Raw genomic sequence first — 27,117 nt, 5'->3', positions numbered from 1 at the left:
GTTTTTGATGTTGGGGACTGAACCCAGGGCCTTGCATATACTCTACCACTGACCTACACCCTTAGCCCTCTTCTCAACTCTGGAGTCCCACTGGAGATCCATTCCGATGTTGTAAAGTTAGCTGGAACTCAGCATATCCAAGAACGAATGGATGGGATGCCAATACCCAGTTGTCCAAACAAGAAGTAGGTTCCATGTTTGACACTCTACCTTCACTAACAAAACTGGGACAAAGTTCTGTCTGCTCTCTCTTTAACATTTCTCAAATTTGTCCCTTCATTTCCATCCTTGTTACTGTTCTTGTTCAGGCCCTTGTTACTTCTTACCAAAGCCAGCATATTCTTAACCTGTGCCAGGGTGGCAATAATTTAAAACTCTTACTGTTCTTGCTACTGTCACTCTTCAGCCTAACCCCAAATTTCCTAAAGGTGCCCAATTGCCTAGGATAAATTAAAACTGCTTAGTTGTGACTAGTTTCTGCCTACCACCAAACACATACATAAGCAGATACTTGGTTCAGCTATTTGTTCTGCTTGGAATGAATTAGTTTTCTTCTGTGTCCAGGTAGCAGTTACCCATCCTTTAAAACTCATCCTCTCCAAGATATGCCTCCCATCTGCTCCCATGAACAGATTTGGGCTAAATGTCTCCATAGACCTTGGTACTTGAATGATCAATGAAAACTTACATGAACATATGAATGGCAAAAGAATGTTTTATTATTGTTAATGTTATTCTGTCAAACATTGAGGGTGCCCAATAGTATTCTGAGGGTTTTTTTCCTGAATGATTAAATTGTTTTTTTTTTTTCCAGAATAGGCTTATCCTTTAAATATTCTGAGGTTTTGATCCTTTTGCCCTGTCATGAGGCCATGTTTTATCTGCCTGCCTCCCTTCCTTCCTTCCCTCTTTCCTTCCTTCCTTTTAGAAAAATGGGGAAATGAAGACACTAAGAAGATAAATAAACTTTTTTTTTTGGTGAGATTTAAAGAGATAATAACCATGCATGTGAGTTATTAAAGACAGGATCTGACTGTGATGGGTTTTTGGTCAGCATTAGCTGTCATAGTTATTGAAGAAGGAAACAAGTCTTCATTTAAAAAATTGTAATGTCTACACTTATTTTTTAAACTAGAAAAGAACTTAATTATACTATACTTATTAAAGTAGTAAGAAAAAAGAAAATGGAATTATGACAATTTACATAGTTACCCCTGTAACTTATGCTGCCTGCAAATCATATTCAAATAAATACATTAAAATATCACGTCAGTGCCTAGGAAAAACATCCAAAGCAAAGAAAGATGCTGGCACCAAATAGATTAGTGGTTACGTGTAATACTAGAGAGATGCCATGTGCCTATTGGGTACACTGCCCAGGCAAGGGTTAAAATGAAATGTCGCCCTATGGAAGCAATGAAGTTGTGTGTAATGGGAAAACATGCTTCATCAATTTTTAAATTTAATTAATTATAATGATATAAAATTTAAAATGTGGTTTCTCCATTGCTCTAACCACATATCAGTTGCTCAGTAACCACAGGTGACTTGTGCCACTGTGTTGTACAATGCAGGTATGGAGGCTGCTTATCAAAAAGACAGGTGAACAGCCAGGCATGGTGGCGCACGCCTGTAATCCCAGCAGCTCGGGAGGCTGAGGCAGGAAGATTGCAGGTTCAAAGCCAGCCGCAGCAAGTGCGAGGCACTAAGCAACTCAGTGAGACCCCATCTCTAAATAAAATACAAAAGAGGGCTGGGGATGTGGCTTAATGGTTGAGTGCCCCTGAGTTCAATCCCCAGTGCCAAAACAAAAACAACAACAAAAAACAACAGGTAAACAAAACACTGCCCTGGGTACCTTTTGGTGTTGGCATCAGCTTTACGGCAGGAAAGAAATTGTTTGTACAGTACTGGTCTGATTCCCAGTTTTTACTGGGTTTTTTTTTTTCCCTCTGTTAATGGTTGGTTGTCTGAGGAAAAAAAAATACCAAACACACACATAAAGTGTACACACAGTGTATAAAATATACCTCCCAACATGCATTTCTCCTAGGGTTCTTCTCACTGAACACATCTCCCTGCATCTATTCTGCCATCATGGTTGCCACACCAACACCCCTTGGCAGGTATGGGAGAAAATGGCACCAGTAATTGGCCTATGTCATAACTTTTCACTTCAGAGGCAGTAGGGTGAGGTGGGGTAGAGTTTTCTAGATAGATCCCCATATTTGACAGAGCTGGTAGAAAACTATCTTACAGGGCTGGGGTTGTGGCTCAGCCCCGCCTAGCACATGTGAGGTCCTGGGTTCTATCCTCAGCACCACATATAAGTAAATAAATAAAGATATTGTGTCCAACTACAGCTAAAAAATAAATATTTAAAAAGAAAACTATCTTACACGCACACACACACACACACACACGTTATCCAGCATCATCTGCCTTAAGTTATTTTCAATTCCTCCCAGCTTCAGACATGATCTCACATCAGTCCTAGTCTTCTGAGTTTTGTCATGAGAGTCTTCCTTCTCTCTGTGCCTTCACAAGGCTTTCAATGAGAAATTGATAGGAGCTTCATCAGAAATAGCAAATTTCCTATGTGAATCAGAAATCCACTATGGAAGAAATTTAACAGTTCTGTTTTTGTGTTCTTCTGCCAAAGTCAGCGTGGATTCTGGAAAGATTTGGGGACAGAACCCAGCCCTGGCCCAGTGAGGGTGTGGCTTGTCCAGGGGGAGGAGGAGCTAGCTGCCCGCAGAGCTGGGAGGGGATCATTGGCAGGACACAGAGGCCTCGGAATAAAGCCAGACGTTGGAGAGAGAAGTGTTTACCCTCTGCTGGCTTCCTATGTAAATCTGGGAAGGAAAACTAAGCTGCTATTAACAACAGATGTGGTGATGGGGTGCTTGTACAGCCAGAAAGAAAGGACTGGGCTGCACACATGTATATGCCCACCTACAGGCAAGAAAACCTAGCAAGATGACTGGAAGCCTGGCCACATGACTGAGGTACCACCAATACCTTCCCCACTGTAATTTACTTTTTAAATTTTTTATTTTTCAAATTTTGAATGGACAGATGATAGTTGTATATATCTATGGGGTACAAAGTGATAGTATGACTTATGAATAAAATCCAGAAAAAATAAATCATATTAACATATCCATCACCTCAAATACTATTTTTTGGTGGCGAGAACTTTGAAATTTACTCTTAATGAATTTGAAATGCATAATACTTTATTATTTACTGTATTAACCACATTATAGGGTAAACAAGTCAAACTCCCAGATTGCTCTGGTGTAATTAGGGCTTTTGTATCCTTTGGCCATGGTCTTCCTATTCCCCCTACCTTCCCAACCTCTAATGGTAATATCTATCTAACTATCTATCTATCTATCTTTGTAGATGGACAGAATAACTTGATTTTATTTATTTATTTTTTATGCTGAGGATCAAACCCAGTGCCTCACACGTGCTAGGCAAGTGCTCTACCACTGAGCTACAACCCCAGGCCTCTAAAGGTAACTTCTGCTTTGGGGGTTAGAGTGTTTTCGATTCCACATGTAAGAGGTTCTGTCTTTCTGTCCTTGCCTTACTTAACTTGGCTTAATGTTCTCTGCTTCAACTCATATTATTGTAAATGACAAAAAATTTTAAAACTAAATTGAGGGGTGCAGTGATCCACACCTGTAATGCCAGCAACTCAGAAGCCTGAGGCAGGAAGATCACAAGTTCCAGGTCAGCCTCAGCAACTTAGTGAGGCCTTCAACTACTTAGAAATACCTTGTCTAAAAAGTAAAAAATAAAAAGGAATTGGGATGTGTGTCAGTGGTAAAGCACCACTGGGTTCAATTCACTGTACCACAAAATACCTAAAAAGTATTCCATTGTATGTATACCACAGTTTCTTTGTCTATACATTTAGGTTGATTCCATAACTTGGCTACTGTGAATAATGCCACAATGAACTTGGAGGTGCAGATATCTCATTAACATACTGATTTCAAACCTTTGTAAATATCCAGAAGTAAGGCTGTTAGATCATACAGTAATTTTGCTTTTAGTTTTTTTTTTTTTTTTTCTTTTTTGTGGTGGTCGTGGTAGTGATGTTCCCAGGATTGAAGGCCTCAGTCAAACATGCTAGGCAAGTGCTCTACCACTGGGCTACACCCCCAGCCCTGTTTTTAGATTTGTGAGGAAGTTCCGTACTGTTTTCCATAATGGCTGTACTAATATTCCCACCAACAATGTACAGTTTCCCTTTTCTTCACAACCCTTGATCTTATTTGGATCCAACCTATTCTGTTCCCTTCCTGCATTATCAGGATTTCGTCAAGAAACACGGATTAGATTTCAGTTTCTCTGGAAAACATTGTAAGAGAAAGGCCATGTACTAGAATCTGGGTTCTTACTTTTATTCTGATGAGGGACACTTGCTTTATCCCTAAGACTTATGGTATTTCGGAAGGAGGAAAATGGAATTAAGTGACTTTCCTCATGTTTTCTTGTGAGATTTTGATTTTAAAATAATTCTGATAACAACCAGGAAGTATGATGTAACCCTGTTGCAGAACCTAACATGCTTGTCAGATTTTCTCTTTAGATAATTATTAAACCTGAAGAGACGTGATTTTAACCACGATGCTATGCAAAAGCCGTGGATTTTTGGATTTCACTCAGTTGTATTTTGCCTTGCCTCCAAGGATAATCAGGATTTTGTCAAGAAACACGGAGTAGATTTTAATTTCTCTGGAAAACATTCTAAGAGAAAGGGTAACAGTAGATGCTTCCTGTGAGAGGTGATCATAAGCTCACAAGGCTGAGCCCTTGACTTCAGGTTGTGTGTGTGTGTGTGTGTGTATATATATATATATATATATATATATATATATATATATATATATATATATTACTTGATTGAGGTAAAATATGCATACCACAAAATGCACAGATCCTAAGAAGTTAGAGGTGTTTTTTTGTTTTTGTTTTTAGGAGCTCACATGTAAGATATTTTTTGATTATAGTAAAATACACACAAGATAATATTTAGTATCTTAACTTTTTAAAGTGTACAGTGCAGTGGCATTAGGTACATTACATTGTGTTGCAGCCATCACCATCCATAGAACTTTTTTCATCATATAAAACTGAAACCCTGTACCTATTTAACTGTAAAGAGCTCACTAAACAGGTAATCTAGAATATGTAGATGTAGTGAATAAAGTTTACTTGGACAGAATAGTGTATGGATTTAGCCTGACGTGATTGCAGCCATCTTGAGTCCTAACTGCCATGATTGCTCCTGAGTAATCCTGATGATTTTCCCTGCATACTTTCCCAGCTTATCACAAATAGGCACAAACCATTTCAGTATTCTGTGGAGATGGTCATCTGGACCCTAATGCCAAGAACAGGCCCGACTCTTTGATATTAGCTTGAGAGAAATTAGGTCTGTTCTTGCTTGGGTGAAGTCCCTTTTGTCCTAGCCACTTTATAAGGCCCTGTCTTTTTGGCCCAAATCATGAGAATCACCTTACCTTGCTGCCACACTTAATCAGTAAGTCCTCCATTGCGCTCTGTGCAATCCTGGATCTGTCTTTTTTCAGTCTCATGGCACATTGGAGCCTGTTCTCGTACACTGGGTCCAGGTTGTCCTGGAGCAAATAGTAATACAAAAAGAGTAGCTAGAATTTATTGAGTAAATATGTGTTTGTGATCCCATGTACTTTATGTGATTAATCTTTGTAACAACATTATAAAGGAACTATTGTCATAAATTCCACATAAGCAAGGAGTAAGGCACAAGAGACTTCATTTTGGTTCAAATCACATAGTTAGAAAGTGTGACTACAAGGATTGTAAATCCAAGGGGTTCTGCCCCAGGGCTCCAGGTACTTTTTTATGGAGGGAGAATGGTGTGGTCCTTGTAGAAGAAGATTCTGCTCCTCTGAAAGACTAAGCTGGGAAATTGCCTGCGCTATTAGATCTGGACCTTTCCATTGCCGATTCTCATTGGTAGGATGGCATGGATTCTCTGGTCCTAGGGTGTACCTGTATTGCCCATGATGTCAGCATCTTTCAGACATTGAGTCAGCTGAGAACCCAACATATTTTGACCCTGCATATTACCCAGAAGAGGGACCCATCACTTATCTGTAGACAGAAGTGTTTCTTACCCACAGAATGAAGGTGTGGGCTGGGCACTCTCCAAAGTCTTCTTTACCCTGACAAATCCAACCACCATGGAGGAAATGCACTCTTTCTGGGAACAAATATCCACACACCCTCCCCCATTTCCACTTCTGCTTTCTTTGGGTGCTCACATTTCATCCTTGGAATTGCTCTCTCAGCTGCGGCTTGCTTAACAGTATGATCTGAAGCAGGGGAAAATCAACTCTGAGTGAGCAAAAAAAGAGCTGTGTTTTAAGTTTGGGGGAGCACAACCCCTACTAGCATGAGCAGCTGCCATGGAGGTCTTGGAAAAACATGTCAGAGCTGTGTCAACCTCATGTTAAGCTTTGAATGAAAGTCCATAGTGTTTTCCATTCATCACAAAAGCTAAAAGAGTTAGTTCTGGCCTTCCTTTCTCTCCTTATTGTTATAGACTAGATAGGCTTAACATTGCTGCACTCAGACAGACATAACCAAACGGAGCCATTACGTTTAACCTCCTCTGACACTGAATTGAGAGGAACCCAAGGGCAGGATGCATGTCTATATTGTGGTCAGATGAGTCATGACCTCCCCACCTGCATTCCCAGGATGCTGGGCCCTGTTCTGTTCTAAAGCAGGGCACAGAATGTGCCTGGTTGGAAGCCTTCTGCCCTCTCAGCTGTAGATGGCATGACTCTGACCATGTGTCTGCTCGAAGGGACATTACCACAGAGCTGGGTCAAGTTGTTCTCTACCAGAAAGGCTGGGAGACCCTGTCAAAAGGTGAATCTGGGAAAAGAGTGTTTTTATAATTGTTGTTTTGTGTTTCTCATGTACCATATTAAGGGTATTGAAGAACAAAAAAGCATCTAGCTCAGCAAGAACCAGACACTTTAAAGTTTTTATTGCATTATTATTTGAAAAGCTTCTAAAATTGTCATCTGCCTTAATACTTTTTTTTTTTTTTTTTTGGTCCTGGGGATTAAACCCAGGGGCGCTTAACCACTGAGTCACATTCTCAACGCATTTTTATATTTTATTTAGAGACAGGGTCTCACCAAGTTGCTTAGGGCCTCCCTAAGTTGCTGAGGCTGGCTTTGAACTCATGATCCTCCTGCCTTAGCCTCCAGAGCCACTGGGATTACAGGCTTGCACCACTGTGCCTAGCTTATACTTAATTATATGTACAAGTACACACACCTGTATTTGATGTGATACAATATAAAGGTCTATAGAGTCAGACCTGTGAAAACACCTTTTCTTATCATCTATTATTTGATTGGCCTGGAACCCCAGGTGTAACGCCTCTAAAATGTAAATTATCCTTTTGGGTTCACTAGATAATGAGAGAGCAAAAATGACATAGTATTTATAAAACACCTGAACATTCAATACAAATAAAGTCTCTCTAGCTCCAGAGGACAGAACAAGGAATGTTAAGGCCAGCTTTCCTGCTGCTGAGAGCCACTGAGCAGTGGCAAAGCTACTATGGAGGAGTAAGCCCCATGACCAGAGAGACAGATGATGACAAGAAGCTGGGAAGGTGACCAGAGAGAAAGGTTGCAGGGAGAGTCCTCACACTGGGGAAGAAGTGTAACCAAGTCTTTGTCAATGGTCTCCAGGATTTTTGTTTTAATGTTTTTTTTGTTTTGTTTTTGTACTAGGGATTGAACCCAGCAGCGTTTTACCATGAAGCCACATCCGCAGTCCTTTTTATTTTTTTTTATTTTAAGACAGTGTCTTGCTAAGTTGCTTAGGGCCTCACTAAATTGCTGAGGCTGGTCTTGAACTTTTGATCCTCATGCCTCAGCCTCCCGAGCCCTTGGGATTACAGGCATGTGCCACCACACCCAGCAATGTCGGGCTGTTCTTAAACATAGGGGATAATAATTTGTAATAAAGAGAATAGAGGTGGAAATTAAAGTACGCCGTGTAACACCTAGAACAGTACCTGGCGTGGAGCAGGCTGCAGATAATACTGGTTGTATGAATGAATGAATGAATATGAGACAACAGTGAAACTATTCTATCAGTCCCATGAGGGTGAGCAATAATCACTGTTGCCTGTACATCAACTTCATATTTCTATGGTCAGTGGCCTAAGACAGGAGGAATCCAATTTGCCTGTAATTGAGAGAGAACAGTTTTTCAATTGTTACCAAAAAAAAAAAAAAATTCAGCCAATCAGATTCCAAAGGTCCCTAGTCTATATGTGGTGCTGAGAGCTACTCAGATAACCAAATAAAAGGAAGAATAATGACCAAAGACAACCTGAAGCACTAGATGATGCAAGCTGAATACAGCACCCAGAGACACAAAGGAGATCAGCTGCACGTTTATAAAGTTTATTATAAGAGGCTCTAATTTTCTGTCCTACTTGAAACCGTGCCTGGGAAAATGAGACAAGACATTTAACAAGGCAAGGATTAAATAGAACATGCAGGATCCAAACAGTTCTCATTTAGGCTACATTGGATCTTTTTTTATTTTTATAAAACTTAGATATTTAAACGTACCTCTTAAAACAATGTAGAACTAAACCACAGCCAGTTTTTGTTGTATCGTCCAGCTGGCTTTCACAATGGACAAACTGAGTGTTTTGTCCCAGCACTGCAATGTGCTAACCATATGACCTCAGCACATTACAAAACCTTTCTAATGCCTCACTTTTAGCTTACAAAATGGAGATAATAACCAGGACTCCAGAGGTTACTGGGTAGATTGTTAAAGATAACATAGAAAAGTATTTAACGTATGTTCCTTGCCTCCTTGCCCTGCCTTTTAGATAAAGGAATTATTGGGAAAGAGTTGAAACTTTAAGATTTTGGCTTGATGTGGAAAGATTGCAGGAGTGGAGTGGAGATGTTTTAAATTATATGGGAAGTACACGTTTTTGAACTTAAAAGTTGAAATTGTTATTGTGTTTCAACACAATGTTGAAAATAAGTACTAAATTTGGACAAAAGATTGTCACCTGCTGAGTTGGAGTAGATTCTTACCTAGGTTTGCTTAACAGGCTGGTGTTAAAAATGAAATTTCAAGCTGGGCATGGTAGTGCCTGTAATCCCAGCGGCTTGGGAGACTGAGGCAGGAGGATCATGAGTTCAAAGCCAGCCTCAGGAAAAGTGAGATGCTAAGCAACTCAGTGAGACCCTGTCTCTAAAATACAAAATAGGGCTGGGGATGTGGCCCAGTGGTCGAGTGCCCCTGAGTTCAATCCCTGGTACCCCCCCCAAAAAAAAAATTCTTTCAAGAAATTACAAAATTGAACTGGCTTTTTTTTTTTTAATTGATTCATGAATCAGGCAGTATCCTGTCTATAAAACAGAGGGAGCTCCATTGAGGATGACCGGACAGTTGGCTTTTATGATAGCTCAAACAGGCACAGGGAACAGCATAATACAAAAAAATAAAAAATAAAAAAGTAGATCAGTTACTTCAGTTACTTTCCTTGTAAGCATTAGAGCAGAGATTACTTCCTTATGCAGAGTCAGAGCCAGTGGCCCTTTTCTCCAGTCAGTTATTGTGAATCTCCATTGTTTGTTGTTGTTGTTGTGTTGTTTTCTGTTTGTTTATTTGTTTTTAAAGTGGCCTGTTTGGAGATTTTCCTGTTTTTTTTTTTTTTAAGTTTCAGTTTGATTGCATGGCACTTAGCATGAGTGACTCCATTTTTAAAAAAATACTTTTTTAGTCGTTGATGGACTTGTATTTTATTTATTTATATGTGGTGCTGAGAATCGAACTCAGTGCCTTACACATGCTAGGCAAGCGCTCTACCCACTGAGCTCCTGCCCCAGCCCTGAGTGACTCCATTTTGATTTGGTCAGTTGGAACCTAGTACAGGAGCTCAATTCAAAATAATGATCTTACATAAATTTTATTTAATACAGGTTTCCAATTTTGCATTATTTAGCTTACACATGATGCCTGGTGAATAAAATTTTGAAAATGTTTGTGTCCTGTGACTCAAACCCCATCCCTGTAACAAAACCTCTTAAACTTTAGAAGGATCTAAGTTCCAAGAAAAAAGAAAAAAGATAAAGAGTTGCCCTACTTCATAGGCAGTTTTGAAAGTCTTTAGTGCTTGGGTGGGGCCCAGTCACACCCTCCACAAATCCACAGAGCAGAAGTTTAAATTTGTCCTCCTTGTGGGATGTAAAATGAAACTGTACCAAAGAGAAATGGTGAGTGACTCACTCACATGTGCTCTTCCAGGGAAGTGAGCATGTGCCAGAGTATGAATGTGTCATGGACAGCAAATCCCTTCATGATGAAGGCTTGGGTTGCCTGTCCTGGGAGGTGGTGGGAGGCCACCAAGTTTAAGTTGGAGCCTCAAGGATGGTATTTGTCCTGGATGAATTCACTACAGTGCAACATCCAGTAGACATAGAGAAATTGTGTTTATCAGCTCACCAAGAAGGGGTTCAGCCCTCAGGAACAGGCACACACACACACACACACACACACAGCTGATTTGTGTATTTCCAGGTGTAGTGGTGCACACCTGTAATCCTATCAAGTCAGGAGGCTGAGGCAGGAACATGGCAAGTTCAAGGTCAGCCTCAGCAATTTAGCAAGAACTTGTCTCAAAATAAAAAATATAAAGGGCTGGGGATGTAGCCCAGAGATACTGGGTTTGATCACCAATACCAAAAAAAAAAAAAAAAGATTGTTACTTAGAAAAAAATCCTCTTGCTCCAGGTTTATAGAAGAAGCCAAACCTTAGTCCAAAGGTTGGGGGTCACGTACATCCACCTGAGTTCTCCATCTCTCTGTGGGTGCCAACCGGGTGTCCTTGGCAACCATGGAATCAGAACAGAATATTAATGAATAAAATCACAGTAGGGACATATCTGGCCCCTGTACTGCTGGATCCCCCATTTCCTATAGGGCAGGACTTGGATGAATATTTCAGAGTAAGTTTCTATGATGGTGTGTGTATAGATAGATAGATGATAGATAGATAGATAGATAGACAGATAGTAGATGGACACAATATCTTTATTACTTAAAGTGGTGCTGAGGATCAAACCCAGGCCCTCACACCTGTGAGGCAAGCGCTCTATCACTGAGCTACAGCCCTAGCCCCTCCTCTATGGTGGTTTTGAGTGGCACTTGTATTGCTGGTGGACACAGTTCTTCTTTAAATATGCTAATGCCTTTCCAGCAAACCTGCTTCAGCCCAGGAGATTTTCTTTCTCACTGAGATGAGTTTGCATATCTTTGTTTTGATGAGTATTTGCTGATTTTACTATTCTAATGCTCAGGGAAAAATCTACTTTGCCTGTTTCCAAATTCTCCGTCAGATGGGGGGAAGCCCCATACTGCTGCCTCTACATATGGTCTACCAAATAGTGCTTGAAATCAGAGGTCCTTTCTCCCACATACCCGCAATTTGCCAAAAGGATGTAAGGAACTTTGGACTTGAGTCAGCACACCTGGCTTGTTGCAGTGGTGCCCTACACTGACAGTGTGGTACAACAGGGTGATTTATGGGACAGTGTACAATTATCCTGTACATCACTCTGAAAAACAATACAGATGTTTTATCAACATACCTGATTTTTCTTTATGAATCCATTGTGAATTATTTCTGACTTTATGTAACCTTGCCTGAAATAGGCTGAATTTATTTACAACTTTTTTCCTGTATATAACTGCTATTGGCATAGGTCTCAGATGTTTATTTCCCAGCTTGTTTTCCATTGTTCTTAAACTATGTCTTGAAAACTTCCCTATCCCAAAACCTAGTAGTAGAATTCCCTTATTAAGAAGTTGCAGTCCCAGGGCTGGTAGTGGTGGTGCACGCCTGTAATTCTAGCAGCTCCGCAGGCTGAGGCAGGAGGATCACCAGTTCAAAGCCATGCTCAGCAACTTAGCAAGGCCCTAAGCAACTCTGTGTGACCCTGTCTCTAAATAAAATATAAAAAGGGCCGGAGATGTGGCTCAGTGGTTAAATGCTCCTGGTTTAATCCCCAGTACCGAAAAGAAGAAGTTGTGGTCCCCCACATACTGTATAATTTGGTTTTTTTAAGACATCTCTACTAAAATGTGTCACCTTCGGGCTTCCATCTTGGAGTGTCCTGATGTGTTTAGGGTCATTTGAATCACTCCTGAAATGAGAGTGTGTTTCCATTTTACAGATATAAAACTGAGGCATGGTTGCTCATTATTTTGCCTCTCTATGAAATCAAAGCTTTTAAAATCCCAACCCAAAGTCTTGAGTCATTGTGAACCTGGTCATATGGTTCAGTTTATGGAATTGTAGGAAGGCCCTCAGAGAGAGAGAAGAAAGGAATCCAGGAAGCTGAGGTAGCTGAGCTTCTTGCAAAGGATCTGCAAAGAGCTTGACACTACAGGGCAGGTAGGAAATGCTGGAGGGCTTTTGTAGGTGAAGCTTCTGGAAGCAGGACCTTTTATCCATTCAGGGCAGATCGTTTTATGTAGCAAGGAGGCCTTCTGTGCTGGGGAGGGCAGTTCTTTCCTTCCCTCGTTGCTCCTCTTCCCTTGCCAAGAGTCATTATGCCTTACTAGGAGCCTGACACTACTAGAAAGCAGTTGGGTGGACTAACTTGTGTTATCTGATGTGTAATGAAAGAACCAAGGAGTACCACTTTCTGCATTCATTTCTATAAGCTAGTTAGAATCTCCTTTGGTGCTAGTAGGACTTAAATAAATACACAACAGCTGCCTCTGTATAAATAGACTTAAGCTGTGTGCTGTCCACATTTCAAAATAAACTGTCTGGCTAAAAGCACCTGTTGTTCAAGTATGATACAGTCTTTTCCCTTTGGTAGAATATTTCTAGCTCATTGAATAATGACCCTCAGTATTTCCAGCAGGCTTTGCTCAAGCCAGCTTTCCACTTCTTAGTGGAGTAAAAAGGAGTAGGAATGTTCATATTAAAGGTTGCTTTTGCGGGTGGGACCTCTTCCCTGCCTCTTCACTTGTCATTTATTCCAAAGCTTGAAGCACAAGGAGGGCGCTGGTTCCTAAAACCTGTAGCTGCCAGAGTTTTTCAGTCAGTCAGCAGCAACTCAATTCAACTCACGCAGAAATTATACTGAAAGCCTAGTGGGGTGGCGCCAACCCTATAATCCCAGTTGCTCCAGAGGCTGAGGCAGGAGGTTTGTGAGTTCAAAGCCAGACTCAGCAATTTAGTGAGGCCCTAGGCAACTCAGTGAGACCCTGTCTCTAAATAAAATACAAAAAGGGCTGGGGATGTGGCTCAGTGGTTAAGTACCTCTGGGCTCCATCCCCAATACCAGAAGGAAAAAAAAAGGAAGGAAGGAATAAATTAATTATACTGTTAAACTTAAAGAGGGAGATGGGTGTCCATTCACATGATATAGAGCAGTGCCTCTACACAAACCTGTGGCTCAAGACTATAAAAGTCTCAAAGACCTCTCTCTGCTCATGACTGTTTTTTTTCTGTTTGGCTTCTGTCATTATTTGTCTCATTCACCTTATCGGGGTTTTTTTTGTGTGTGTGTGTGTGGTATTGGGAAATTGAACCCAGGGGTGCTCTGTCACTGAGCTACACCCTCTGCCTTTTATTATTTTTATCTTCAGACCAACTGACCAAGTTACCCAGCCTGGCCTTGAACTGTGATCCTCCCTCCTCAGCCTCCTGAGGTGCTGGGATTACAGGTGTGTGCCACCTCATCCAGCTCATTCACCTTATTTTTTTTAGTAATCATTTAAGATTTTCCAAACATCTAAAAGCAGTCTCTGAGCTCTGTGTCTTTTTTTAATTCTCTTGTTAATTAATCACAGCATTTGCCATAATCCGGGTCATTGGTGTACTCGGCAGGTGAAATCCTCCTTATCATAAAGCCAGGCCCACGCAGCTTTTATAAGGAGCATATGCTCCTCTGCAGTGCTTCACTTGGCATTTATATGGGGAGAGGCACAGTCTCCTTTTTCAGAGTAATCAGACCTCACATTAGCTTTCATTCAGTTCACCACTCTAGTGTTCCCTCAGGAGTGTCTGGTGTGTGTGTGTGTGTGTGTGTGTGTGTGTGTGTGTTGGGGGGTCACGTACATCCACCTGAGTTCTCCATCTCTCTGTGGGTGCCAACCGGGTGTCCTGCACTTTAACTCAATTCCCTAGTGAGCTGTGGGTCTTGCAGCAACCCAGACACATTCTTCTCTTCTGCAGCATTCAAAACCAAAGATTCTACCCCTAAATTAGTTACTGTCTTGAGTCATTTTAGTGAGGGCTCCTCGAGAAACTGGTGATACCCATCTACCAAAGGAAACAGTTCCTGCACACTCTTCTCCCTGGTTCTAGCAGTGTCTCATTCTGGCCCTCCTCCCGTGTGACCAGAGTTCTTAGCAGTACTTTCTATAGTCTCTGTATAATTTTTCCTGAAGGGTTGTCTCTGAAGTTAGTGATCAGAGCTCAGACTCACTGAAATTTGAGCTTGGTCTGGCACCCAGGGCCAACTCAGTGCTCTCTTCTTATTTCCTTTTAGCTCTTACAGATAATGATAATCAGGAGATTTCCATTTCATGTTTTTTGTTGGTTTGTAATTCCTTATGCTTTCAGTGAGCCAACTGGTCCATGAGGCCACTCAGGAATGGAAGATTGTCATCCTTTCTCTTCCCAAATCTTTTCTGTGGGCAGCCATGTTAGCAAGTCTCATTTCTGACACCAGCTAAGTAGAGAAAAACACCTTTTCACTGATTCTGCATTCATGAATTCAGCTAACTGAACATAGAAAATTTTTGGAAAAAAAAATCCTTGCATCTATCTTGAATGTGTTATAGACTTTTTCTTGTCATTATTCCTTAAGCAATACAGTGTAACAACATTTACATAATATTTATATTGTGTTAGATATCACAAGTAATCTACAAATGACTTAAAATATATATGGGAGAATATGTATAGGTTGTATGCAAAATACTACACCTTTTTACTTAATGGAATGTAGAATCCAGGGATTTTGGTATCTGGGTCCTGCAATGAATTCCCTTTGGGAACTGAAGCACAGTTGTGCTCTCAATACTTTATTTCTGGCACTGCATGGGCGGAAAGGTGTGGTGCCTTTCCTCATACATCTTAAAGTTCATAGTTAACACTCCTATAACAAAAAAGACAAGTTAACAAGGGAAAGGCATTAAAAAATGTATCTAATCAAGGTTCTACATGATGCAGGAGACTTCAGAATGAATACCCGCCAAGACACAAGGAAAAGTCTGTGTCTATGCTTAGGTTTAATGAAGCTTGGACAGCCGTGGAGAAATGTGATTGGACAGGAGAATATGATCTAATGGTAATCGACTGAGTGTGGAAATCCAGAAATACCCATCTGTTCAGATTCTTCTTGAACTCTGAATAGCATTCCTTTCTTTTGGAGGCAGAGCAACTGCGGAATGAGTACCTTATGATCTACTATCAGAATAGGTCAGAGAATTTCTTTATGGCCATTTCCTACACAGGAGGATGGGGGAAGGTTAGAGTAATGTTTCTGAGCCTTATGATTTGCTTTGGGGCAGGGGTTCTAGTTTCTATGATCCACCTTGAAGAAAAGGAATTCTAGTTTCTGGAATTGCCTTTGGGAGAGTCAAAGAGGGCTGAGAGACAGGAAAGCAGAACAAGGTCAAAGTTCTTGGTTTTGAGACTGCTTCCAAGACCTTCCAGTCTGCTTTGGTTCGAAGAACTCAACATGCCAAAGCACCATACTTTGGGGTATTGTGATCTGAGCTCCAGCAATCAGATATATGTGGGAGGTTCCCACATCAAGCAATTCTGCAAGTATCCAACTCCCAGTGCACACCAACTGGGCATCCTACAATTTAACTCAATTCTGATATTACCTGGAATTACAGATGAGGACTTAGTCCTATGGGACTGTCCCCACCTCTGATGCCAATCCCCAGTCCAGGTTTTGCTTCTGACCAACTAGCCATAAATCAGAGGCTCCCACAATCCCTGCACTCATTCTTTTCAATTGTTTGCTGGAATGGCTCTCAAAACTCAGGAAAACAGTTGCCCTACCAGGTTATCAGGTTTCTATAAAAGGGTACAACTCAGAACAGGCAGAACAAGCTCCGAGGGGGCATGGAGCTTTGGTGGACGCTTTCTTATGGTGGATTAAATCATCGGCCATTGGTGATTTAAATCAATCTTCAGATCCTTTCTCCTGTGAAAGTTGCAGCCCTCAAATCACATGGTTAGGTCTCCTGGCAACCAGTTCCCCATGCTGTAGTCATCTAGGACTTTTCCAAAAGTCACCCCCTTATGCAAACTCAGATGAGGTTGAGAGGGGCTTGTTCTGAATAACATAGATGTTTCTTTTACCATTTAGGAAATTCCAAGAGTTTTTGGAATTCTGGGTGGGCAACAAGATGAAGACCAAATGTATATTTCTTATTGTAAGTCACAAAATCATGTAACCCTACTCCATCTTCATCTTCTGCCACTCTTGCACTTGTTCAGGAGACTTTTGTTCCTCCCTCAAACACAATAAGCTTTTTCTGCCTCAGGGCCTTTGCACTCTGCTCATTGTGCATAAAAGTGATCACTTTCATGAATGGTAATTCAGCCCAGATATTATCTCTTCAAAGACACCTTCCAGATCCCCATCCTGGCTGGCTCCTGGCTGGTAACTTATCTTGTGATCCTCCATATCATAGTAAATATTTTCATCTTTGTGAACCCTATGATGATCTCTGTTACAACTACTCTTGTAGCATAAAAGTGGCTATAGACTAAATGGCTGTGGTTATGAGGCATAAGTCTCTTTATAGAAACTGTTAAAAGATTAAATTATAAATCTGGTTTTGCAGATCTTAATTGGCTTTTTTTTTTTTTTGTGATTCCAGAATCAGGTTAGCCTAAATCCAAAATGGTTCAGCATGCTCACTCTATAACATGGGCAGGTTTTATTTATAGACAGAGAAAAGAAAGTGATTTGCAGAAAACAAAATGAGGCCAGGTGCCGGGATGCACACCTGTAATCCCTGTGGCTTGAGAGGCTGAGGCAGGAGGATTGAAAGTTCAAAGCCAGCATCAGCAACTAGCAAGGCCCTAAGCAACTAAGTGAGGCCTTATGTCAAAATAAAAAATAAAAAGGGATGGGGATATGGCTCAGGGGTTAAGTGCTCCTGGATTTCAATCCCTGGTAACAAGAAAAAAAAACACCAAACTGAGGTACAGAGACAGCCCTAATGGTTTTTAGTCCTCCTCTTATTTGAAGATGGGTTGAATTGTTGAAAGTTAGTCATCTATGATTGGCTAAGACTCAGCTACCTGTTATAGGAGTAGGTTACCGTCTGTTTGCTCTTTAAGTTAGGTTACAATTCACTGTGTGGATAAACTTGAAAGCCAAACTTAGGATGCATTGGGAGCAGCTTTAGAACAAACTTAATAGCACTGAAGTTTGAATTTCATGACGATTTCACATATCATGAAGTATTCCTCTTTTTTGGTCAACTATTTGATAATGTGAAAATCATCATTAGCTTGTAGGTTACAAAAGCAGGATTTGACCCATGAATGATTGTGCTTTACTGCTCCCTGCTCTATACCATTATCCTTATGTTATGTTTTTGCTGCGCCCCTCCCCTGACTCAGGCAATGGCAAGGCCCTACTGAGGTGGATGGCGCAAGGCGTCCATCCTCTGGAGGAGCGCAGTATGTTTCTGGGAATGGGCTGGTTTGTTTTTGTATTCCTTTAATAAGTATAGTTGCGATTTCTCATATGACCATTAAGTATGAAGGAAAAAACATGACTTTCCCAATTAATGCAACTACTTCTAAAGAATAGATCTGTTTGCTCTAAATGCAATAATTCAGCTGTGGAGCGTAAATTGTTAATGTCTAATGAAAAACTCCCTGTATTCCTGTCAAGGAAGTTTTTGAGAAATTAAATTAAAATCTAGAGAAGAAAAATTAATGTTAAGAAGACAGATTAGTGCTTAGTACTGGGCAACTTGTTCTTGTTCCTGTGCACAGTGGTTTGTGCTCTTACTCTTGTTTGATTAAAATTAATAACAAGTCAACCACTTGCCGTAACCATGGCACCGGTTCCAGTCAGTAAGTCAAGAAAGAATAGTCAAGGTATAGGCCAATAGTTTGGGACATTTCTAACTATTATTAAAAATTAACTAAGCAGAAACAGCTCAAAGCAAAACTCGAACTGAAAGTACAAATGCTTGCTTATGCATAAGCCAAGATACATTCTTCTATTCTAATTGTAGATACGTAATATTTTGTTTCTTTGAATAATGATTCTTGTTTTGTAACCACAAAGTACTGTGAGCCTGCCAAAATGAAAAGTATATATGATCAACTTCACAAGTAAAGATTGGGATCAACACCTTCACTTTGGTGTCTGTGTTGTTTCTCCACCCCCCTTTCGCCGACTCCTCACCATCCGTTCGTCTCCTGAGACCCCCTGTTGGAGCTGGTCTCGACATGTTTTTATTTTTCCTAGTGTCTGACATTATCTTATGTATTCATTTGTTTGTTTTTCTCTCCCTCTTCTGGTAGACTGTAAGCTCCCTGAAAGCAGGTTATTTGATGTATCCACTACATTATTTCTATTGACTGAAGCTGTGCCTGGAACATAAGAGATGGTCTATGAATATTTGGTGATTTAAAGAATATATTGTGGGAGACTGCCACGTCATGTGACCAGTGTTCTTCTTCTCCTGATTGGTTGAGGCTCTGTCAGTCACTTCCAGTGATCTGGCCACTCTTAAGTAGCTAAAGATGGTAGCCCCGATCTTGAGATTAGACGTAATGCAAGCAAATGTGTCTTCATGCGTGGGCATGCCTTCCTACATCCCCAGGGATTGAGCTACGCTCACCTGTTCTTTTGAGATATTACCCCTTACCCTGTTTGGGATAGAATGTTCCTTGGAAACGCCCTTTGTATGTCCCCTTCTCTTTCTCTGCCTTTGGGTGTGGCCTTCCTAAATGTCAGTCAACCTGCTGACAGCAGACATCATGAAGCTAGACTCAACCCCCTGAACCTGACCCCTTGCCTCATTTGAATAGCTTCTCCTCAATAAAGGGGTTCAGCATGCCCTCCTCTCTCTCTTTCTGTGGACCCTTAAGGTCAGAGGAGCCATCACAGGAACCCAAAGAAAAAGGTATCTCTGTCTCTTGTGTGGTTATTTGGTGCAGCCCAGTTCCCCTGGAGTAACCCCTGAGTGTTTTAGTCGCGAGCAATGTGGCATTATATAGTTCATGAGTCACTATATCTAATAAGGTCTCACCTCTAAGCATCTCATGTATATCATATTACAGGTGACACACCCTATCCAGGTCTTCCCCTCTCCCTGGCTGTTCCTATAGTCATCTCTCAAGCCTTCCTGACCTCTTGTCCCTCATTCCAGTCTCTCTCACTTGTGTTATATACCCTGATAAAGTGTTTCTTTTATCATTGCCTTTCTCAGAAAATAACAGCTTATCACTGTCTTTCCCATACCAAGCCCACCCCCCTCCTTTGGGCATTCAAGGCCCTTACCAATCAATTCCCCTGCTTTGCCAACCTGTCCCTGGGCCTACTCTATAAGGAGCCTTCTGCTCCTGCAGCCTCATTGTCACAGAATCTACTGCTCTTTCCGGCTCAGCTCTTTGCTCAGGAAGTTCATCAGAACCAGTTGGCTTTCCCTGTAGGAAGGAACTGGACCCCTTTAGAATGTGAGGTCAGTGTGCAGCAAGTGGTGGGGAAACCAGGAAGCGAGGCACTGGGCCTGAGGAAAGCTGGAGGATGGTAAGTAATCAGGACCAAACATGGCAGAAGAGTTAATAAGTGAGTTAGGAGGGTCTTAGTTATCATTGAAAAGCGCTGCTTGGTTGGGTTGACCAGGCCAATTATTATTATTATTTTTTCAACCCACTGTGCAGACAAACATGTGGAGAATCTTGTTAAAATGAAGATTCGGGAAGTAGGTCTTGGGTGGAGGCCTGAGGCTCTCCATTTTTAATAAGCTCCCAGGATGCCCAAACTTCTGGTTCTGAGATGATTCTTTGAATGTTGAGGGTCTAATTAAATGCTCAGAAAAAGTGCTTTGTCCACGTGACTTACAGGAACAGAAGGCAGTCGGCCTACCCCTCCAGGGCCTGCCCATATGTCATGAGAACCCCACAAAGGAGTGAGCCCACAGCAAAGACGTTTCTTACATTCTAAATGACTGAAAGAAATGTAGGATGACTCAAGTCTCCTTGATGATGAAGGGGATGCTGGAAACAGAGGACAAAGCTGAATGTGTGAGGCGGCAAGAAAGGGAAGCAGCATCTTTAATCCTGAGATGGCAGTAAAAATAGCCGCTGTGAAAAAACAGATTCTAATGTTGGCTGGCTGGCTGGCCTGCACACACACACACACACACACACTGTAGGCTGAAATGCTATACTTCTTTTTTTTTTTTTTTTTCCTGGTACAGATGGATTGTCTCTACAGAGAAGAGAGATAATCCATCTGATCATCTTCTGATCTACCATAGAATACAGTTCAGAATCCATTTCTGGCTTGAAGACTAGTCATGGTACTTTACCCTATCAAAACAGCTTGGGTTGTTTCTGTCATGTGCATCTCCAAACAGAAGAGTATTTTGTTGGTACAATAAACGTGACTCTGATATCAGTTCCTCTTTAACGATTAGCCTGGTCCTTGTATCTTTGGCTAATCATTAGCTGTTCTTTTGATGAATTTATATGTCCTTTCCGCTTGGCCTTTGTCAAACCATAAGGTATCCTGACTCGTAATTATTTTTAAGGCCACTTTCCTCATCACAGTGATCTCACCTTCCTTTTTTTTTTTTTTCTAGAGGAACTTCTACTCGCGTGACTGGACTCTGATCTTGGCATAGAACCGTGGCAATGGTAAGTTGTGGAGTGTCTCACCCTACCTAGTGCCAGGTACAGTCAGGTACAGGATGTGTATTCAAGGGACTGTTGATTTAAGCAAAGTGTTGTTTGCTCAATAAAGAGGAAGTAGGAGGGCAGTTCCTTTCTTTTTTTCTTTTATTTGAACACCATTTTAATTTTTTTCAGGGGTAGTGAGTAACTTGACCCTGAAAATTAATTCAAAAACAGAATCCTTTGAATTCTTTTGAATATAGAAATGAGAACATAGACATGAGTTAAAGTTTTCTCTCTGCAGAAGCACTACGTGATCAATTTAGGCAAAAGAAAAAGGAAAAGTAAGAGATGACTACTGTGATCATTTTGATGTGGCCCCATCGGGTCAGGCTAATCCCAAGGGGTGCTTCTTAGTAATGTGTGCTGGTCGTCTGCCTCCTGCTTTCAATTAGGATCAGGCTCCTTGGTTATCTGATCTATGGGACAGGCATGAAATTGGATCCCTTTGAGAGTTCTGTGAAGTTCAGTGCTGATGTGGAAGGGGAGCCTTTTGGCTACAAATGTGGCTGTACCTAAGGTTGGCCATCTGTTCTTCTCCCATCCAAAGTAGGTTTCTGAATAGACAGGGGATTTCGATCCCTGGTCTTCTGGGAAGAAATACTAGAAGAAGCAACTTATACCTGGAGAACAACTAAAGATCCTGACAGCTCTGGATGACTTCTTTTAGGAAGATGGATATGTAAACTATCCTGAACACATGCGAATATACTTTTTAATTATTATTATTATTATTATTATTAGTTGTAGATGGACATGATGCCTTCATTTTGTTTATTTATTTTTATGTGGTGCTGAGGGTTGAACCCAGTGCCTCACACATGCTGAGCAAGCACTCCACCACTGAGCCACAACCCAGCCTCGGAATATACTCTTAAAAAATGTTTTTTGCATTTGACATTCCAGAATTTTCTTCATGATCCCTGACACTCAAAGGCTTATTCATGTTTACCCCAAATCTCTTACGCTTTAATTTAAAATCCACTTCTTGTTGCTTGATTCTCTCTGGACACAAGAACATTTATTCAGAATGTTTATGGTGTCCTTTCTGTGTTCTGGGTGTAGTACTAGGATCAGGGGACTCAACATTAATGGATACTATTCCTATCTTCAGCAAGCTCACAGCTTTCCTCTACATAAAGACTGTAATCCAATGATTTTTTGGTGTGCTCTAAAGAATCACCTCAGTTGTTTCCCTCTTTTGTTTAGAACCTGTCTTTCCATCATGACTGTCATTTCACTGGACAGAGAAAGGTCATTTTTAAATGAAAAGAAAATCACAAGATACAGCTACAATGTTGAAATTCCCCACTATTTAACATCATTTTACTTTAGACATTACTCTCATGTAAAATGATTTTTTAAATTTTTTTAGTTATAGATGGACACAATATCTTTCTTTATTCATTTATTTTTTATGTGGTGTTGAGGATCGAACCCAGTGCCTCACATGTGTGATACAAGCGCTCTACCATTGAGCTGCAGCTCCAGCCTTGTAAAAATTATTTTTAAACAGTAGTAATAAGAGGGTAAATAATATTTTTGGATTCTGGGTTTTTTTTCCACTTAATATAAGAAAATGTTCAAAATAAAATGATAAATGAACTAGGATACAGAAATTATGTATTCACTCTAATCTTATGCTTTCTCTAATCTCTTTGTTAACTTTTATTTATATTACATTTTATAGCATATTAAAATTGTTTACTCTAATACTAAAATTATTTACTATAAACTATGAGTGTTTAGTTTTCTTTTTTTATTGGTTGTTCAAAACATTACAAAGCTCTTGACATATCATATTTCATACATTAGATTCAAGTTTTCTTAATTCTTTAGTTTGTTTTGAATTTTCTGATTCTCTACGATGACCATATGTGCTCTGGGGCTTTTATTTTGATTTTTTTGCAGTACTGGCTATTGAACCCAGGGGTGCTCTACCACTGAGCTACATGCCCAGCCTTTTCAATGTTTAATTTGAGGCAAGGTCTTGCTAAGTTGTCCAGGCTGGCCTTGAACTTGCCATCCTCCTGCTTCTGCCTCCTGGCTGGCTGACCATACATTTTAAAAGCCATTGTATTCAAGTATTTTAAATGATTTTTATGAGTTGTAAGTTGCTTTTAGTGAGATGCATAGACTTTAAGGTTGCTGGTAGAGTATTGACCAGAGTCTCTACCCAGGCAGCACACTCCTCCATCAAGACAGTACCTTTTATCCCTCCAAGAAGCTCCTCCATGCCCTCCCAGGTCAGCCCCTCTCTGCTCTCCACTCCATCCCAGAAACACAACCACTGTTATGACTGTCATCTCCATAGATGAGGTTTGTCTTTTCTAGAACATCCCACAAGTGGAATTAAAGCACGTGACTCTTTTCTCTGAGCATTATACTTTTTGTAACTCATTCATGTATCTGTATGAATTGTTGTTTCTTCCACCTTTCCTTTTTATTGCTCATTAGTATACCACTGTATTGTACTCAAATCTTTCTGATGTTTATTGTTTTTCTTATTAATATAATAACAATAATACTTCATTGATTATGGTATAGCACCTATTTCTTCTTGCCAGTCCCCCAACCCTAGTACTGGGGATTGAATCCAAGGGTGCTCTACCATTGAGCTCCATCCCCAGCCTTTTTTATTTTTTTGAAACAAGATCTCACTAAGTTGCTGAGGCTGACCTTGAACTTGCAATCCTCCTGCCTTAGCCTCTCAAGAAGCTGGGATTGCAGGTGTGCACCGCTGCTCCTGGCTGGCATAGCACCTATTTCTAGCTATTCACTTCCATCATTCTTTTCTACATGCTCTCGGTTTCCTTTGCCTACTATTACAATAAGCCTTCCTGGGATGGATGAAAACCCCATCTTGCCTGAAGGTTAATGGTACATTGTGCCCTAGAATTTAATTAATACAGGTACTTAAAGGACTAACAAAGAATAAATTTTTTTGCCTTATTCCTGGGCGGGGGGGGGGGCTGTGAGAATCACTTAGAATGCAAATAGATAAACTAAACCACCCTTGTAAGTCCCTCTATCAATTTATCTTGTTAGATATTAATTTTAATCCCATAATAGTCCCTCAGCAATGCAGTTTGCTTTACACTTGAATACAATGTCTGAGTACCACCTAAAAATTTTTCAATACTGGAGCTGAAAAAGAACATTGTGAAATGTTACTCAGAAAGCTGCTTCAGGGCTGGAGATATAGCTCAGTGATAGAGCTTTTGCCTAGCATGTGAGAGGCCCTGGGTTCAATCCCCAGCACCATAGACACACATTCACCCACACACAATCTCATGGAGGGGCAAAGACTAAGTTAGGCCATAGGAATTTTGATAGCAAATCGTCAATTTGCTTATTATTAAGGATATACAGTAGAGGGAAAAGAAGTAAGGTGCCTGTATTAGGTTCAGAGAGCTGCTGTAACAAAGTATCCACAAAATGGGTGGCTTAAAATCATAGAAATTTATTGCCTCACAGTGTTGGAAACCACAACTCCAAAATCAAGGTGTCAGCCTGGCCCCTGCTCTCTCTGAGACCTATACGGAAGACCTTCCTCACCTCTTCTGAGCTTATGGTGGTTTCCTGGTGGTCTTAGGTGTTCCCTGACTGTCAGCTGTGGAACTCCAGTCTGTGCCTTTGCCATTATACTGCAGTCACACTGTATCTGTCTCCATGTGTCTGTCTTCTTATAGGATGGCATCTTAACTATGTTGCAACAACCTATTTCCAAATAAAATCACAGTCTGGAGTACTGGGGGTTAGGACCCCAACATGTCTTCTCAGGGATACAATTGAACTGACCACAGTGCCCGAGGAGGCTGGTGTCATGGACCTCTACTTTCCTCTGGTCAGTTGTATAGCGGGTAATGAGTGAGTTTTGGACATTGACCATATCCAGGACACGAAAGCCTGGTGTTTCAACAGAGGCCCATGCCCTGTGGTACCTGAGGCCTTGGATGGGCTCAATGTGCCCACAATCGGCCAGAGCAGTCCAGGCCAAGACAGTCTAGCATATACAATTCAAATTTGATTTGCTGGAGAACTACTCCAAGGATATGAAAATCTTGCATTCCTTTAAACTTGTAGCATGTCCTTAGATCAAATTAATTTATTAGAAAGCTTTAGCTCTGTTCTACACTGTTTTACCACTTTGTAACAATGCTCCGCCTTGTTTCTGCTTTGGCATTGAGGAATACTATAAGAAAAAGACAAAAGAACTTCATTATTATATTTATTATGGCAATGTGGTTAGAACCATCTTAAGTGATGATGATGATGATGATGATGATGATGATAATGATGGCAGTGATGATAGCCATCTAATTTCTTTTTGTTTTAGTATTTGCTTTTTTGGGGGGGAGGGTTCTGTGCTAGCTAAGTGCTTTCCTTAATTATCCTATTGCATTATTATAACAACCCTGTAAGTTGATATGCCCTGTGAGTTGATATATTCCCAATATACAGGTGAGAAAAATGAAGGCCACACAGAGAGAAAGGATTGGTGACACGATTCAGGCCCAGGTCTATCCCACACCAGTGCCTGTGCTTCTTTCCACTGGGCTTCTCACTGCAGCAGGGGCTGACCACTCCCTCTATCTTTAGCCTCTGGACAATGTACTCTCCTGGGTTTCCTTTTATCTCCAGGGCTGCTCCTTCTCAGTCATTCTTGATGGGTTTCCCTCTGCTGGACCTGTAGTGTCCTAGGTCTTGTCCTTATCCTCTGCTTTCTCCCTGGGTCATCTCATCATATACTGTCCACTTGCTGAGGCAACCTAAGTATATTACTTTAGACTTGCCTTTCAGGACTTGTATAACCAACTGTCCTTTTGACAACTCCACTTGGATGCCTAATGGACATCCCAAACTTCACATGTTGAAAATAGAACTTTCAAATCCCACCCCCCCCACTACCACCCCAAATCTGATAGTCCTCCTCCAGTTTTCCCCATCTGAGGGTGAGTGATAGCACTCTTCACCCAGATGCTCAAAGAAAATGATGGAGAGTTATACTTAATTCTTTTCTTTCTTCACCTCCCACATCAGCCCATCAGCAAGTTCTGTCGCCTTTGCTCCAAAACATGTGCTGAATCTGCCTGTTTATTTCCATCTGAGCTATTTCATTCTAGTCTAGCAACACTTCCCACTCCCAATCTTGGCCCAGACTCTCAACTGGTCTCTGCATCTCCCTACAGCAGCCCGAGTGATCTTTTTAATGTGCAGATCAGATTCCCATGGCCCCATCTCCTTCCTTAAAACCTGGTGGTGGCTTCCTCCTTCCCTTAGAATAAAATGGAAACTTCTTATCCAGCTCAGAAGGGCTGCCTTGCCCAGACCCCAACCTGTGTCTCTAATTTTCTTTGCTTTTTTCTATCTTTAATTTTTATTATGGAAAAGTTTGAACATATGCAAAAGTAAACAAGTTATTATAAGGACACTTTGGCACACCTATCGGTAATTATTAACTCATCGTCAATATTATTTCTTCTTTACTTACTTCCTCCTATCTGTGTTCTTTGATAATGTATTTCTAATATCATTTCATCTGGAAGTTATTTCAATTCTATCAGAGTAAACGTCTTAACAATTAAAATATAACCATAGTGCCATTATCATATCTAAAAATCTCAAGATGCCTTAATGTCGTTAAATATCAACTCAGTGTTCAAGTATCCAATTGTCTCATAAACCTCTATTTTTTTCTTTCTTATTGTTTGATTCAGGATTCAAATAAGGTTTACACAATCATGATTACTGATATGTCTTTTTAATCTCTTAAACTACAGTCCCCCTCCATCTGTCTCTCTCTCTCTCTCTCTTTTAATACCCTTTGCAATTTATTGAAGCAACTAAGTCTTTTTTTTTTTTTTCCTGTACTGGGAATCCAAGCCAGGGCCTTGCACATGCTAGGAAAGTACTCTACCTCTGAGATATATGCACATCCCTTAAATCATTTGTTAAATAGTGTTTCTTAGTCTGGATTTTGCTGATTGCAATCTTTTGGTATGTTTTAACATTTTCCTCTTCTATTTGCTATATATATATATATATATATATATATATATATATATATATATATATAT

At 40.6% G+C, this 27,117-nt stretch overlaps 1 protein-coding gene across 2 annotated transcripts in view; it reads left to right on the top strand.

Annotated features, from left to right (window-relative positions):
• Anxa4 (annexin A4) overlaps positions 1-27,117 on the top strand; it is a 63,000-nt gene that overhangs the window by 13,191 nt on the left and 22,692 nt on the right. Inside the window, exons 1-2 of one of the 2 annotated variants that reach the window (XM_048804171.1) lie at positions 12,497-12,520; positions 20,947-21,001. In XM_048804171.1, coding sequence (XP_048660128.1) covers positions 20,999-21,001 — 3 coding nt within the window. In that variant the 5' untranslated portion in view covers positions 12,497-12,520; positions 20,947-20,998. Of the gene's footprint in view, positions 1-12,496; positions 12,521-20,946; positions 21,002-27,117 lie in introns of those variants that run through there. The other variant, XM_015479567.2, reaches the window with a different exon arrangement.

The sequence above is a fragment of the Marmota marmota genome, unplaced genomic scaffold, assembly GCF_001458135.2.
Source record: "Marmota marmota marmota unplaced genomic scaffold, marMar, whole genome shotgun sequence".
In the NCBI taxonomy this organism is placed as follows: Eukaryota; Metazoa; Chordata; class Mammalia; order Rodentia; family Sciuridae; genus Marmota; species Marmota marmota.
Note: the sequence above shows the minus strand (reverse complement) of the source record. Positions and strands in the feature narration are given on the sequence as shown.